General features: G+C 42.4%; 1 protein-coding gene and 1 non-coding gene across 4 annotated transcripts; one reads left to right on the top strand and one right to left on the bottom strand.

Moving 5' to 3' along the window:
- The first annotated feature begins 237 nt into the window (after positions 1-237).
- Positions 238-14,095, top strand: WDR5 (WD repeat domain 5). Of its 3 annotated transcripts, none has more exons than XM_067309107.1 (14): positions 238-306; positions 1,894-2,085; positions 2,947-3,055; positions 4,491-4,564; positions 5,513-5,602; positions 6,283-6,372; positions 6,756-6,839; positions 7,967-8,022; positions 8,174-8,220; positions 9,048-9,123; positions 10,514-10,547; positions 11,017-11,091; positions 11,827-11,914; positions 13,014-14,095. In XM_067309107.1, the coding sequence occupies exons 2-14, from the start codon at positions 2,005-2,007 to the stop codon at positions 13,112-13,114; spliced, it is 1,005 nt and encodes a 334-aa protein (XP_067165208.1). In that variant the 5' UTR covers positions 238-306; positions 1,894-2,004; the 3' UTR covers positions 13,115-14,095. The 3 variants fall into 3 exon arrangements, with proteins under 3 accessions (XP_067165208.1, XP_013801131.1, XP_013801132.1); XM_013945677.2 differs by lacking the exon at positions 238-306 and adding an exon at positions 782-842; XM_013945678.2 differs by lacking the exon at positions 238-306 and adding an exon at positions 1,044-1,101.
- Positions 14,096-16,608: 2,513 nt separating this feature from the next.
- Positions 16,609-16,736, bottom strand: LOC136993901 (U6atac minor spliceosomal RNA). The gene has a single exon (XR_010886166.1). It is a non-coding gene; the product is annotated as a U6atac minor spliceosomal RNA (small nuclear RNA).
- Positions 16,737-16,822: the final 86 nt, after the last annotated feature.

Raw genomic sequence — 16,822 nt, 5'->3', positions numbered from 1 at the left:
GAGGGGCGGACGAGGGGGAAAGGGCGAAGCAAAGTAGGCCCCTGTGCCTTTAAGGCGCTGCCAGCGCACCCCCCCTCGTTGCTGCTTTTTGACTCTTCGGCCTTGCCGTAGCGCTCCCGGGAGAGAGCGGCATTGTGCAGCCTTTGGCCCGGAGCGCGCATGCGCCATCCCACATTCCCCCGCCTGGCGGCTCCGGAGCTGCCGCCGCCGCCGCCGCGTCCCCCCCTCCCCTCCCGCGGCCGCGCTGCCCCCCGCCGCGGAGGAGGCGGCGGCGCCGCCGTCCCCCCGCCCCTTCCCCCTCCCCCGGTAAGTCACCGAGAGGCGGCGGGGGGGCCTCCAAGCGGGGCTTCCCTCCCCCCCCCCCCGCCACCACACACCCTCCCGCGCGCGCGGCGCCGCCGCCGCCGCCTCCCCTCAGGCAGCGCGCGGCGCCCCCTCCCCCCACCCCCCTTTTCCCGCCCCTCGCGGGGCGGCGGGAGCGGCGCGCGCGGCCCCGCCGCCTCTGCGCCCCCCCCCCGCCCCCCCCGCGGGGGTGGCGGCGCCGCCGCCGCCAAAGTTTGGGCTCCCGGCGGAGAACTTCGCCCCCCTCCGGGCGCGGGCGGGGAGGGGCGTTTGCCGGCGGCCGCGGCGCGGGCGGCCGGTGGGTGTGTCGGCGCCGCGTGCCCGGCAGCTCGCGGCGGGTGGCGTGGCCCCGGCGGCGGCGGCGGCGGGGGGGGGCGCCGGTCTGCGCGGGGAGGTGCCGCCGTGGCCCCCCCCCCCCCCGGGGCCGGGGCGCGTTGGCAGGGGGATACGCGCTCGCTGGAGCCGCCAGATTAGTTCCAGATGAAAAGGACCTCGTCTGGGTTAGAAAAGTTTTAATTCCTTGTCGTCGCTGGCAGCGGTTTGCCCGCGCTGCCGAGGGAGCTTGTGAAAGCAGGGCGGGCAGCTGGTAGCACTTTGCTCCGTGCCCTCGCGGCGACGCGATGCTTAACGTGCCGCTAGTCCCTGGAAGAGCAGATGCTGTTGCTCCCAAATCTGCTGCCACCAGCAAAAAAGAATGGCAGCGGCAGCGGGATATTGCAAACGCACTTTGAAGACAAATCCTTACGGTGTGAGCTGGAGGTGATTCTATTACTAAGCTGAAATCTAGCTGGGCTGCAGTGGAGATTGTTCCCTATGCAGTATCAGCCCTGATTACAGAGTACTGGCACAGCTCTTTATCAGGTTTTGTTACAAAAAGCAAGTCTGTTGAGACTAATACAAGGCTGGCTCTTAGTCAGGTGAAAGACTCGGGAAAAGAAGAGCATGATTTGCTGCCCTGACCATTTAGGGGAGAAACGTGAGCCTGGAATACTTGAATTAGAAGATGAAAGGAACCTAGTAGGATTTTAAGCTTTGGATATGCCTGTTACTTTGTTCTCTGTATTGTGATTTTGTATTCTGTGTCTTGATGCATCTGAAAAAAAGGCCTTGGACTGGTCCTTCCACCTTCTGTGCAAGCCATTATATTGACTGTGCTATTAAAGTACTACTTCTGGGCATGTTTGGGAGTATTATATGGAAAAGTCTGCCACACCTAAAAGCTATTCTGCTTTATTTCTGATGATTTCTAGTTATAATGGGGCAGTGTAAAAAAGCTTTCCAAGAAGTATTAAAAGGCCATAGATTAGGTTCTTGATCTTGCCCATTAATAGATCTGACAGCATGAAATAAATGTTGCTGTGCTGGTGATGTTTCTTTAAGTCTGTTTGCAAGATTCAGTTCTCTGGATAAAAGATCTAGACTGTTTTTTTTTCCTATTTTATTTTATTTTTTTAGCACTGGTTTCTGGGGACTCGCAGTTATGCTAATGTCATTCTTCTAGTTGCTGACAATCTTCCTTTGACAGCTAATGATATTTTGTTTTTCTTCCAGGTTTTCATTTCCAGTGCGATTCCTCCTCTCTGTGGCAAAGGCTGTCTTTTGAAGCAGCACATTCATTCTCCCCTTCAAGCACCATAAGTCTCATTTGCCAGCTTCAGAACCATGGCAACAGAAGAAAAGAAGCCAGATGCAGAATCCACCAAAACACAATCTACTCCTTCCTCCTCAACCAATCAGAGCAAGGTGTGTGTGGGCCTCTGAACAATATCTTTGTAAATACGCATGGAAACTATCTACATATTCAAAAGGCTAACTAGAATTAGGGATTTTTAAGAAATTGAATTCTAATATGAATTAAGAACTTCTCAGGATTTCTGCTTCTGCTGTTGTCTAGAGCTGAAAATGTGCTAAAGGTTTTGTGGGAAAAGCAGATGAAGTACAACCTTTTTTGTGCTAGGGTATTTTTGTTTTCTGAAGTTCATGCAAAGGAAATACTTGTTGTCACTTTCAGCATTAGAAATCTGTGGTGTTTGTATCCTTGGAAGGCCCGGAGGTGACTGGAGTTTTGGTTAATTTACAGTCTTAGTTGCAGGGTGGAGAAGCAGTAATTGTTCAGATTCTTTGAAGCCTATGGATGTTTAAAGGAGTTGTCACTGTTTGACCATGAAAACTTTGCAAATGGTGAAAAGGGAGAAAGTTTGGGATTTTGGAGATATAGAAGAATTGGTCTGTGATTTGATTCACAATAAGTTAAAAAACTACAAATAGTACTATGCAGATCACTACTAAGTGCTTTATTTTAATCTGTCAAGGAGCCTATGGTTGGACTTTTGGATTACTCTCACCTATTTATTATTGGTTTGGGTGGAATTCATACCAAAGATGAGTTTTTTGTTGTGCTTATGCAGTGAGGCACTACTGGCTCCAGGCATCAATTTTTTTTTTCTGAATCTGGAGAAGGGGAAAAATGTAAACGGTAGCATCTATTATGGCGAATATTCATGCAGTCCAATACTGTGTAGTGACTTGGTCTAATACAGAACTTGTCATTGAGATACTAAATTTGGTGTTTATACAACTCATTCATGTATATTTTTCTTACAGCCTGCACCAGTAAAACCAAACTATGCTCTAAAGTTCACGTTAGCAGGACATACAAAGGCAGTCTCGTCAGTAAAATTTAGTCCTAACGGAGAGTGGCTAGCCAGCTCTTGTAAGTATTACTCTCATAATATTTTGTCCAAAATGTGCAATGTGGGCCTTAAAGACCTGTCTGTCTTTAATGTTACCTTGATCAGATGGAGGATAGATGTAGTGTTATGGCTTTTCTTAAAAGGACCAATGCCAAAGCTGTCAATGTCCTTTTAAATTTTTTGAATTCTGTTGCTTTGAACCTTGGGTCTTCTGTGGATTGCTAAGCCAGAGAGTCCTAACCTGTTCAGCTTCCTTCGCTGAGCCAATGGGCAAAAACAAACACAAGATTTGCTTCCAGGGCCGAGGAAACTCCTTGTGCTTTTCTGCATCACCAAAGGTCTAGCTTAAGCTTTTAAATTAAACTTTGTTTGCAGGACCTGCAGGCAAAAACATGGCTCTGGGAAAAGATGAATGTAGAGCACTGTAAATGAAATTGTTGAAGACAGTCCTGCAGTATTAGTTGTTGGAGATAGCTTTGCACTACTAGAGTGGATTGTAGAATGCGGTATGGAGGACTGGTCCTTGCTTCTGTCTAGTACACCTGTAGTGTTTTATGGGTCAGAGCCTTTGATAAGGCTGTTGAAATGTGTAGAAGGTTATTGAAATAATGTTTCTCTGCTTGTTCTCTTAGGTGGTAGATCAAATTCTCTTCCTGTCAGCTTTGGTATTTTGGTAATTTTTTCTGTAGTAAACATTGCTTGACAGCTTTTCTTTGAAAATCTGTTTGTGACCATCAGTGATCCAGAGAGGATCCATATGAAAGGAAATGGCAGTTAAAAGAACATTGTTGAATATGATGGTGAGGGCCACTAGAACATCTCCCAGACATGTCAGTGACTTAGATCTTTGGCTTTACTGCACATTGCCTTAATAAGGCCACTGCACCATATATAAATAATTTTTTTGTTCAAGTATCCTCATGAAAGTCTCTCCTCCTTTCCCCCTCCTCCTGCTCTTCCCTTCCCCCCTTCTCCCCCAAAGTTTTCCAACATCTACACCTGGCAAATATCAACCCTTTTTTGCTGATGTCGTGTGCAAGTTAACACAATAGTAGATAAAGTGTTCGGGTTTTTGCAGGCATTAGTTCAACTCAGGTTGTAGTGTAATTTTTGTTCTTCTTGGAAAAAAGTGTTTCAGCATTCCTCATGGAATGGTACTACTTTTACCACTGGCAATCTGAAATAAAAGTAGAAACTGAAGCTGTCATCAGAGAAACTAAAACGACTGGAGACTCTTTACATTCCAGGCAGTTTGTGTAATCTCAGCTGCTGCAACTTGACATGCGCAAAACTGTTCTTTACCATTTACATATTGCCTTATGCACTGAGATCTGCTTGGGGAGGAAAAACTACCCAGTGTTTGCAGGGAAGTAGTTAACATATTTCTTTCTACCTGGGGAAGACAGCTGGATCTGTCGGTGCTGTTAGTCTGTTAACTGGCACTTTCTTTTCCAGCTGCTGACAAACTCATTAAAATTTGGGGAGCGTATGATGGCAAGTTTGAAAAAACAATATCTGGTCATAAACTGGTAAGTATGAAGAGATTGCTATGCATTTGAATACAAATTTACTTGTAATGAATTTATTTTACTTTTTTTTTTCTTCATCCAGAAATCTCCACTCATAGTTAGTTTGACTCGTGCAGAAAGCTTATTCTTTAGTCTTGTTTTTGAGCCTTTTTGTTTATACAATCCTGTGTGATAGGCTGGGACTGGAATTACAGAGCTAACTGCAGGCCAGGCTGGAAATATGGGTGAAGTGCAGACCGATAAGGAAGTACCTGCATGCACACTGCCTAGCCATTTTCTTTAGTCATTGTGTTTCAGGAACACCAACATCATACGTGGGGAAATGTATTCTTGGGTGAAAATCCCAGTAAACAGTAATACTGTGTCCTGTTTTGTTTTTCCTTTGTATCTTGAGCAGAATGGCTTGCCTTTTAAGGTGACTAAATTTTTCTTGTGTCTTTGCCTACATAAACACAACACTTACTCATTCTCCAGAGTTCTAAAGAAAACACAAACTCCCAAACCCTTTAGTTTAATTTTTCAGAGTTTCTTACATGCTGAAGTTATATAAGTGAAGATGAAGACTCACCAAAAAAACCCTAGTGGATTCTGGTTCTTCACCAGCACTTAGGGACTCCGACCATAAAGAGCAAGCCATTTGTCATGAAGAGAAACTACTTATTCAGATTAGTTTATATAGCGTACTGTTTTTGAATTCCAAGAAAGGGTGTTGGTGACCACAGTAAAAGAGTAGCTATGTGAACAAGCCATTGATGTTTTTGGAGTGTATGCTTGTGATTAAACTGAAGAAGAGTGAAAGGATCAGTAATCCACTCAAATAATTCCCAACTCCTAATGCTGAATTTTCTTTCTAGCTTCAGATGTGAATATAATATGTAGTCTGTTTTCCATTTTCCAATGTTGGTGAGGAAACAGAGCTGAGAAGTGGTTTGTTTTCCTTTGTTTTAGGGCATCTCTGACGTTGCTTGGTCATCAGATTCCAACCTTCTTGTCTCTGCGTCTGATGATAAAACCCTCAAAATATGGGATGTAAGCTCGGTAAGTGCAGGACCTATTTATCTTCCTTTTCCCCTCTGTTGGCATCTTAAAATCAAGTTGTTCTGAGAGATAGGTTTGAAATACTGTGATGAGAGAAGGTAGAATTTTAAGCACTGGCTCTTGTTTAATGGCTATGCTCTTTCCTGGTAATAATGAGCATCTGGTTGAATGGACTGTGAGGATGAGTGAGTTATGCTGTGTGCTTCTGGAGAGGGGGATTGCTACGTGCACCATGGGAATTCTGGTTATATTCTGAGAGCACTTGAGCGTTATGGTGGCAGTACAACCCCAGGCTTCATTTCTGAAAGCAACCTCTCAGACGAAACTTTTTTTGTAACTTCTTATCAATGGTTCACTTGTATTACTTCTCTCCACCTTCCTCTTTGGTGGTTCAATAACAACGGGATAACTTTGTTTAATTTTTTTTAGGTATTTTGAACTGCTTCGTTCTTGCAAGTTGCCCAAAGGGGTTGAAACTTGGCTTTGATCACTAAAAAAATGTTTTCTTTTTTTTTCTTTCCTGTTTTTTTCCTGTAACTGGTCCCCTGCCCATCTAAATCTGAGGTTAGAGATGGTTTCTTTGTGTGCTGCGTCGTGATTAACCTTAACGCAGCTTAACTGAATGCGTGTATGGCCGGGGAAGGATGCTGTATATTTAACTCCGCTAAATCTTATTTCAGGGTAAGTGCTTAAAGACACTGAAAGGGCACAGTAACTATGTTTTCTGCTGCAACTTCAACCCTCAGTCAAACCTCATCGTTTCTGGATCAGTAAGTAATTTTTTTTTTCTTTCTGCGGAGTAAGTGCTGTGCACCCTTTATATCTCAATTCTCTGTCTTCCACACGCATAACGCGTAATCAAATGAACTGTGCAGTGTCACCACTATCTCTGCTTGCGGACGTAGTCAAGCCCTTAGCTCATCCTCAGAAGGCGCAGGTTCCCTGCGTGGAGAGGAGGCGCTAAGGGAACTGTATTCTCCATCTTTTCGTGCTACCCTGCACACTGTTTCTGTCCTAGGTCTCTGATGCAGCTGCAATGTGGATGGAGGAATCCACGTAGCCCCTGCATCTAGTCTTGCATCAGACTGTAGCGCCTTAAATGCCACAAATAGGTGCATCATTAAATCACCTTGTGCATTTCTTCAATCTTCAGTTTGACGAAAGCGTGAGGATATGGGATGTGAAAACAGGGAAGTGCCTCAAGACGTTGCCTGCTCATTCTGACCCCGTTTCAGCTGTAAGTCCCTTCAGATAAACGAACACACTAAAATGCTTGGGTGGTTTTTTTTTGTTTGTTTTTATCAGAGCTTCTCTTCCTCCTCTCTTTGTTTCTAGAAGAGTGTGATCATGCTCTGATTCTTACTATCAAACCTTTACACAGTGTACTGGATGGGCTGTGGTTGGTTTGCTAGTATGTTGCTCAGTGAAAATGAAATGAGCAGTGCTTACTGTAAGGAAGCCAGCGTGGATCTCCGTCTCGGATATTAATGTGGGAAGCTGTGAATAGCGGTGTGCCAGTCATGCCCAAGTCCAGCAGCCTGATGCCGGGGCACAGGCTGGTGGTCAGCTGAGGATCAGAGCAGCCTGGAGCTGCTGTACATCTGTTGCTTTTTGTTGTTTCAAGCTATTACTGAAGTTCAAAGTAGGGTAATTGCATAGCATGCTCCATTTCAAGTCTCATTCATTTAATGGATAAAGGTAACTTGGAATACAACAATATCTGTTCGAATGAAGAAAAACAGAAGGTGTGCAATTCTTAATATTTTTGAAATGAAGGAAACACTAAAAGAATTTTAAGCCTCAGGTGTGTTAAGCTATGGCTATTGTTACATGCGATTGTTTTGCTTAGTCTAGAATATATTTCACACTTACAAATGCGCATTAGGAGAAATTACTCTTTAAGATAGCAGTATTTTGACATGTAGTTGAAAGGAGGAACTCAAAGCATGTATGTGGCTACATACAAGGTTAAATTCTGTGCCCTTAAAATTATAAGATGCTATCCCCGGTTTGCTGTTATTAGAGGAGATAATGCTTTGAACAGAGTATCTTCATGCCTTGGCGCTACGGTGTTCTTAATAGCTTCTGAGGAAATATATGCATTCCAGTTCCTGATGCTTGAATAAACAGCTGTAGTTAAATTCCATTCCCTTTTATAATTGGGCCAGGCAATTTGGGGAGAGAGTCTTGTTTTGATGTTACTCATCTAAACTTGTGGCTGTCATTTGGATAACATGTTGACTTTCTGCTTCCATACATATGAATTGTGGTTTCAATGTTGGGAGATAAATAATTTCAGTGGGGCTCAAAAATTTAGTCTTTATAAACATCAATAATTTTTTTCCCCCATCTATAACATTACAGGTGCATTTTAATCGTGATGGGTCCCTGATAGTGTCAAGTAGCTATGATGGACTCTGGTAAGTGGTTATTTCTTGTCTGCTGCAGGGCTCAAGCCTGATGCATTTTTAGAAAAGACTTTTTCCTTTTAAAAATGTAGATTTGTGACATTAAAGTCAGAACAAAGGCTTTAAAACCAGTAGTAATGAGTCTCATGTGTGTTTTTAATAGTCGAATCTGGGATACAGCATCAGGCCAGTGCTTGAAAACACTGATTGGTAAGTAGGAAGACTTCTTGTTTGTGCTACATTCTATGGTGTTTAGTTGTAACTTAGATATTCTGCATCAGTGCTGTGAACAGTGGCTTTCTTAAGCTCTATTTTTCTGTCTTCCTGCCATTCTGCTAGTAGACTGTTGTCCTCCTATCTATTGCAAAAAGAGGAACCATCCTCTCACATGTCTAGAAACTTGTTTAAGCTTGGAATGTTGTGTAGTATACTTCCAGGATAAATGAGAGTTTTGTCAAGTTTTCTGCTGTTCAGCTATGTAATGCTTGCTGTGCAGCAGTTCAAAACTATAATAAAAAAACTGCTTATGCTGCTGGATGAAGTGGAAACAGGTAATATTTAACTGCACAAGATTGCCTGTTTTTATTTCAGGTGGGTGTTAGCATGAGGCACCTTGTAAACATAGCTAGTGAAAGGAAAGCACCTACTGGGCTTGTGTTCCCTAGTCCTTAATATTCTTGTAAAGCATTATATAGACAAGTTATATGGCACTGTAAATCAGTGGTATGTGTTCTAATGTAATGATTTTTAAAATGTACAGATACGCTCTTGGTAAGTGCTGATGCGAGGAAGAAAAACTCAGTTACAAAGGGCTAACTAAATGTTTCTGAGCAAAGTGCTTAATATCCTTTTCTTCAAATACTGAAAACTATCACCTTTTTACTGTTCTCTTTTTTGCTTGGAAATACCAAGGGACAACAAAACTGAAACTTTGTTTCAGTGAAACAATCAACATCAGATTATTGTCAGAAGCAATTCTCTGCCAACGAGAAGATACAACTGTGCATTGTTTAATACCACTTTTATTTTCACTGTAGATGATGATAACCCTCCTGTGTCTTTTGTGAAATTCTCCCCAAATGGCAAATACATACTAGCTGCAACTTTGGACAAGTAGGTATTTAAAAAAAGAGAAACCCACAAGCTTTGAAGTGTTCATGAGTATCAAATAAAACTATTTTGCTGCTTTTTAGCTGTCTTAATAATGACACTACCCAAGAAGTTCGTATGTACTGTCAAACTTGTCAAGTGTGCTAAGTGTTGTGCTCTGCTAATGGCACAGGCAGGGCTTATGTTTTCTAAAGCCTTGGCACTGCTTAGTGACTGCAACATCCATTCATTCCTTCTTGTGTACCTTTCAGAACCTCAGCGGTTCCTCGCATTAATCATGTGATTCTCTTGTAACACCAAGAAACTGAAAATCTAGTCTATAAAAGGCTGTAATATATAAATAGCTTTATGTTTAAGGCATAAAAGCAGTGCAGGTGGGTTGATTGTGTTGAAAGTGATTCACCTGGAGGATTTCCATGCAGCTGCTAAGCAGGGATTAGTTGGTCTGTCATCTCATTTCGCAGACATTAATGATGCTGTTGCTTTCAGAGACCTTCCTTTCTTAGGTCATGGGACTGATGTCCTGGCTGTGTGAGCATCTTTGTATAAAAGATAACACAGACTGTTGCCTGCCTTTTTCAACTAGTCAATGAAAAGCAAAGAAAACCCAGGTTAGGCATCTTGGGGAAGAGAAAAGGACTATTTTGCAAGCTCTCTCAGTAGGCTAGGTATCAGCACAGATGGTCTGTATCTGGACATGTGCAAGGCTTGCTTAGTTTGTGGAAGAGTGTAGTGCTTGCTTGAAACAAGTGACTCCATGTCCAAATTGTGTTCAGTGGCTTGGTTATTTGCTTGCTCTGCCCTGGTTTATGCTTGACCTGGCTAAAAATGTCTAAGTCCATTGTTTAGTCTCCTGAAGCATCCCAGTGCAGGACTGAATTTTAAAAATTAGAGCAATGTCTGTATTTTGGTCTGTATCTACTTTCAGTAGGATTTGATTTTAAAAGAGCTGGAGGAAGAGGGGACAGTTTGCAGGGCCAGCTCTGATTCTAGTTGTTTTTTTTTCCCTGTGAAAGAAGACTTGTGATGAAATCTGTAGTCTTTTGAATGCATTGGAGTTGGGGGATGTTTGCCAAACCATCTCATCCTCTCTCATATTGTAATTTGTCTGTCGTTCTGCCCATCCTTTCTCTAGGTGTCTGGTCGTTCTTCATAAAGAAACTTGCAGGTGTGGGGGAATATTTAAATGCACTCCTTTTCTGTGGAGGAGAATAAGAATGGCATGTCAGTAAAACTTGATACTTGTGATGTTAATAAAGCTGCATTCCAAAGCCAGGTTACAATGATTCATGTAGACTTTAGGAGCTCTGATATGGAGATACCTTTTCTGAAACCAGGAAATTGTCAGGTGGAAAAAACCCAAGAGCTAAAAGCTTTTTCTTCTGTTTTCTAGCACTCTTAAACTTTGGGACTACAGCAAAGGAAAGGTAAAAACAATTCTATTTCACTACGAAGCCTTAACTAAGGTTATAGCAGAATCTGGATTTCATATATGCTTTTTAAACTTGTTCAACATTTTATAAATACCATATGAAGAAGTATTATTGTGTCTTTATTGAAGAGGACTAAATATGCCTTTGAAAAAAAAATTATTTATGCTCTTGCATAGCCCTGAGACACTGAATAAAGCTGTATTTATGAATAATATATTATGAGCAGTAAATTGCTGTTGCTCTCTTTCTCTGTGGAAAAGTGGCAAATTAAGGCTTTTCTTCCTTTCCTCAAATGACTGTTTAGTGTTCTAGGGCAGAGATGCCCTCTGCATCCCCTAGATAAGTTGGCAGGGTGGGAAACACGTGCAGATATATTTAATCTGCTCTGCCAAGGGAGTTTGTCCTTGACAGTGAGAACACTAATTCCCAACTGTACTTATACCTTGTGGCTCTTCACTTTCAGTGCCTGAAGACGTACACAGGACACAAAAATGAGAAGTACTGCATATTTGCAAATTTCTCCGTTACCGGTGGAAAGGTTAGTGTTTATTTCAGTTGCTTTTAGTAATAAGCGGTTTTTACTACTTTTATCCATGGGAAATATAAGGATGATGCAAGTCTCTATCTATAGTTTGGTTCATAAACATCTCTAACCTTTCATCTAAAATTGGTTTTGGGTTGGAAGAAAAGGAATAGTATTCAATTTAATAGAAGCCATGGTTACTGTGTGAACTAGCAATGGTAAGATACCATAGTGCAGTGGGAGAAAAGGTTGTGCTGGGAAACTCCATCTACCTTCTGCTGAGCACCCTGTGATACCCGTGTCTTTAGGTTTGCCTGCTGTCTCGTTGCCAGGCTCCCTGCGCTGCAGCAGTGCAAAGGGACGTTCCTGAGTGGAGAGCAGCTGCTTAGGTATTGTTTAGCCATAGTTATGCAGCATTCAACCATCAGATGATCGGCTCAGGTTGGTAGGTTTTGGTTGAGATGGCAGAACAAATCTGCAGAGGCTGAATCCTAGTTTAGAACCACCTCAGCATCTTTTGCTCCTCATTGTCCTTTAATTTTTCTTCTCCAGCACACACAGGGTGGAACAAAACTTTTTGCTGCCTGTATGTGCTGAGTAGAGGCTGAGAGAGAACGAACCACATCAAACATAAAATGTTGGAAGTTCCTCTTAATATGAAAACAATGAAACATTTATTGAATAGTAGCACTTAGATACAGCTGAGAAGAAAGATTAAAATAACTTTTCTTCTTTTCTCTCCCCTTCCAGTGGATTGTGTCCGGGTCAGAAGACAACCTGGTTTATATTTGGAACCTTCAGACAAAAGAGATTGTACAGAAATTACAAGGGCACACAGGTGTGAAAGAGACTTTTGCTTTTATTGATAGGGTAACCCTCATGTCAGCTTCTAATGAGGGCTTAGCTTTAGCATTGCTTATTGATGTTTAGTGTCGACTGTCAGACTCCTTGAATTCTTCACTAGCAGAAGTTTAATTGAACCCTAGGAGTTCTCCCCTTTTTATGAAGGGTTTTTGTTTTTTTTTTTACAGGCATTGCAAGTGTTTATTTTGTTCATTGAGAAGTTTGATATTGGCTTACAAAAGAGATTTCCTTGAGTTCAGAATTGATCAAGATATTTAAGTGACTCATGATACTAGTGACTTGAATTGCCTATTAGTACCTTCCAAAGCTTCAACTCTTGGAAGGATAAATTCCAGTTTAATGAGTCGCTTCTGTAGAGATACGATTACATCTGATAAGAACTAATATGGTCCACTGTTTGTAAATGTGCATAAGTATGCCTAGTATTGAAGGCAGAGTTGAGCATTTATTGAAATGTAACCTGATGGGTAGTTCAGTCTGAATCCCACGAAGAGAGCACTCCCACTGCCGTGACTGGAAGGAATTGTGCTGTGAAATTAAGCATGCTTATTCCTTTCAAGGACCAGTGATTTAAACTGTAAGTTGGGGCAGTTGCAGTAAATTTTTTTTTCTTTAGGCTAGGGCAAGACTCTGAAGATTAAATGCTGTCTAAGCATTGAATAGGCTGTTGGAAATACCTTATCAGGAAAGAAAAATTGAAATGGCTTTTTATTAGCTGTGTCTGAGGTAATATTCCGAGAGTTTTGCCTGTGAAGTAAGCAAGAGCTAATATCTAGAGAGTTCTCACTTTTTGTAATCTATCAAACATTTTCCAGCTATTACTCTCAACTTGGGGAGCCCACTTACAGCATGCTTTTTTGTAGTAACTGTTTCCTCTCCTTGAGAAGCAAAAGTCATCAAATATTTGTGAATAATATGTTTGTAATTCTGCTATAGGGATGTGTTACCTTGGCTACGCTGTTTTAAGATGTAGCAGCAATACACCCTCATTTTAAGAAATCAGAAATGCCTGCTATAAACCAGATATCATTGCTGTAAATAATGATATTTGTATATCTTTTCTTTTTGCTTAGATGTTGTAATCTCAACAGCTTGTCACCCAACAGAAAACATCATTGCATCAGCGGCACTAGAAAATGACAAAACAATTAAACTGTGGAAGAGTGACTGTTAAACGTTCCAGTATCACTTTAGAGACTGTCAGGAAAAGCTGTTTTTAAAAAAATATTAAAAACCACATGAGAATAAAAAATCAGTTTGGCAGGAAACCTGAAGAATATTTGATAAAAGTGGTTTCTGTTAGTCTTGGCCCAAAGAAAACGTCTTAGCTCTTTGCTAGAACCGGGCAGCGTGGTGGAAAAAAAAAGATGCAGTGTCTCCTTCTCTTGCCTAATCTTTTGGCAGACAAATGGATCATTCTGACATCGTGTTAGAAGTGTCAGCCTTGTATTGGACACCCCAAAGATACTGTACTTTATGGTGGCATTACTTCTGGGCATTGTTGCTGCTTAAGGAAGAGCTGCCAGTCTGCTTTGTAACAGTAAGTTAAGTCATGAGCATAGAGATATGTGGATTTTTTTTAAATGTCTAATTTTTTTATTTTTTTTTCAGAATGTAGGTTCTAGTCTATTGGAAGTTTCTGTATTGTTTTAAATAGGAGTGCTGCATCTTTAAGGGTGCTTCATTTTAAACACTCAGCTCAAACTTTGTGACCAAATAAAACCATGCAGTTCCAGATTTCCCCCTTCCTGCCCTTGACTTGACTCCTGTGGTGAAATCTCCTCTTACCTTCTGTATAGTTGCTTACCTCGTTACGTGTGTTTAATAGATGCTGTTCTAGAGCAAAGTTACAGTTCTTCTGTTAACCATTAAAATGATTCCTGCTTGTAGTTGTTCTCAGCATATTTTAATTTTTTTCTCCTCTGGATAAAAAACAAGCTCACAGAACACTGTAAAGTTATTTCAATGTAAAAAGAAAAAAAACCCAAACTTTTGTATCTTGAAAATTCATCGTATGAAACTGTATTGATAATGGCATGACTCTGTATCTATTTCAGCATTGATATTTCTTTCCCCTTTTGTCATACTCATGTGGTATTTACACATCCAAACAAGTACCATATGCCATAATAAAAAGGTGGGATTTTATGTGTAAGCTTGTGGTAAGAGTGTACTAATGTGAAGTGTCTGTGTCCCAGGAAGCCTCTTTTAAAACACCTTTAAAAGGAAGTACTTCCATAGAAGGAAGGAGAAAGAAGGAGAAACAGAATGGCACTTAGATCTGTTCTGAAGAAGGAAAAGAAGAGCATAACTCCAGTCAAAACTTGTTTAAAGAAAGTAAGAGGATTGAACTGAAGGTGTCCTCAGCTAAGGCAACATTAGTACAAACCCTCACAGAGACCTTTAGCTAAGGGGAAAGGAATTCTGCTGCTGTCTCTGCATACAGAATAGGCAGGGCCGTCTCAATGACTGTATAGGATTTAGCTATTACTAGTTAAGAATTGTATTCAGGCACAAGCTTCACTTCACATAAAGAGTTCTGCTGTAGGGGGATGTTTTGCTCCTAACGAAGCGCAAATGCATTGTTTTGGTATCAACCTCATGCCTTTGCTAGTACCTGAAAATTCATTGTAGCATAAACCTCTCCTCTAATAGCTGCTGAGGGACTTCCTTGCTTTTCCCTTTAGAGAAGAAGACAGCTGCATGGTAATGGTATGCCATGAGGTATAGCTTTTTTTTTTTTTAATAAAAAAGTAGAGTTCACATTGACCTGATGCTAAACTGGCTATTAATAATATCACTATCCTCTGAGTTTTTTCGTTACCCCCAGGAAAGGCTACTGTCTCTAGACGTACTGAGCCTCACTGCTGAAATTATCAGACTTCTTAAAATAACTTCATGAAGCTTCTCAGGGTCTCTCACGTAGTCCAGTGAAACTTTTAAATCACAAGCTGTAGCTGTGCATCTTCACAAATGTAGAGAAGTTGTTGTGTTATCCCAGCAAAGCACTTCCATGTAGCTTCAATAATGCTTTGTAGCACAGGGCTGGAGCTGCTTCCCCTGTAACTGTGTTCGTGTTAGTGGCTTTGCTTGCCCCAGCCGTGCTAGGGCTCTCCCAGACCTGCACCTCTGAGCAGAAGAGCTATGGTGAAGGGAGGTGCTATCCCTGATGTCAGTTGGGAATATCCCCTGAGCCGTATTCCTGGTGCCTGCAGCTTTCTGCTGCTGACACTGCACTCCCTTCTCCCCAAACTGAACAGCCTTGAAGTAAAAGAGCTGCTTCTCTAACCTTCCTTGGGAGGGTTATGTTTAAGTCTTTATTACACCAGCTGGGAATAATCATGCTGGGACCTCAAGTTATGAGCTCTACTTAGTTACGATTCTACCTCACCTTCCTGCCTGGAAGTGCCTGGCGTGGCAGTGATGGTCAGAATTATCTAATCACTTAAAGTGTGTAGTATAGTTGATGCTTGTACTGAAACAAGGCTGTTATAATGGCTGGGCTTGTTTGCCCCTGTGAAAGGGAGAGACGTAACCTTTGCCTGTGGTAAGCACAGGTTGTTAGTGGTTGGAGCATGATGAAACCTGCAAAGGGAAAGTGCTCTGTTAACCTCCAGGCTCTTTAATAAAAGCAGCTTCCTGCCCTTGCACAGTGCTGTCCTCCCTACAGAAGTAACTAACCCAGGAAAGCAGTAAAAGGTATTTTCTTCCTCCTCTGTGCATTACAGTTGTTGGGGCAGAGTTCAGCCGCCTCTACAGCAGTTCCACTTCCCGGAGGGGGCAAAAAGGAAAACCGGAGGCAGAGCTGCGCGGTGTGGTTGACAAGGGCCTGGTTGTCATTATTCTCTCATGCCAGTGTGAAAGAGGTGAGTCTCACAGTTCCCGCGGCAGGTTTGCTTGTGGGGTGGGCCCGTCTGTTAAACTGTTGGTGGCCACCAATTGGCAGTCCCTGGTTAGACATTAGGAAGCTGGTAGCTTAGCTTTATGGGAACCCTGAAACAATACGCACTACTGTTTCCTGAGAGAAACACTAGAAATGCAAGTAGGATTTAAATACTGGGGATGATGTGTTTTGCTAGCTCTATGGAGGCCTTTGGCATGATCCCTTTCAATTCATCTAAGAGGAAGGTTCCCCCCGGCGATGGTTTTGTGTACTGTGCTGTCCTTTGCATCCAGACAGGCATGACTGGGTTAGCATGGGAGCAGCAAAGTCATATTCGTTCCTTTCATCCAGAAAAATGACCCTACATCAATCTGTGTTTCATGCTGTGACACAGACAACCTGCTGGCCTGATGGGACCCAGGAGTGGGCTACGCAGAGCTGCTTGTTGTGGCCGTAATTCGGAGGCGTTCCTTCCCTGCCCCCTCTTCCCAGCCTAGCCCCCTACAGTTAGACATGAAACTAAAACAAACATTTTCCCATTGTTTCCAAAATGCTTGGAATGGCAGGCAGTAGCTACCTGTGCCACAGAGGAAGCCTGCATAATGCTAAAACATGCTGCACATCCCTAATGCAAGGCAGGCCTCTGAACACCAGCTGGGTGTGTTTTGGGAGTGTGGTGCAGTGGGATGAAAGAAGAGACTCTGTGGGTGGAGAAGGAGCCCCTGTGGGTAAATAACAGGAGAAGCTGCAGTTCTCTGCTCCTCACCCCGAAGGGGAGACAAAAAAAAAAAACATGGTTAGATGCCACAAAGTAAGTGGCAGTGCCTTAACCGTATGCGTGTTGTATAGGCCACTGGGGCCTCTTCCATCCTTATCAAGGGGAGTGCTAACCTTCTCTCCTTTCATACAACACGAATTTAGACGTGTATCCGCAGCCTTTTAAACCTCCGGAGGCCTTCTGGTTTTGAGGATAGGGTGAGGACAACGTGCCGTTTTTCT

The sequence above is a fragment of the Apteryx mantelli genome, chromosome 21 (genome assembly GCF_036417845.1).
Source record: "Apteryx mantelli isolate bAptMan1 chromosome 21, bAptMan1.hap1, whole genome shotgun sequence".
Taxonomy (NCBI): Eukaryota; Metazoa; Chordata; class Aves; order Apterygiformes; family Apterygidae; genus Apteryx; species Apteryx mantelli.
Note: the sequence above shows the minus strand (reverse complement) of the source record. Positions and strands in the feature narration are given on the sequence as shown.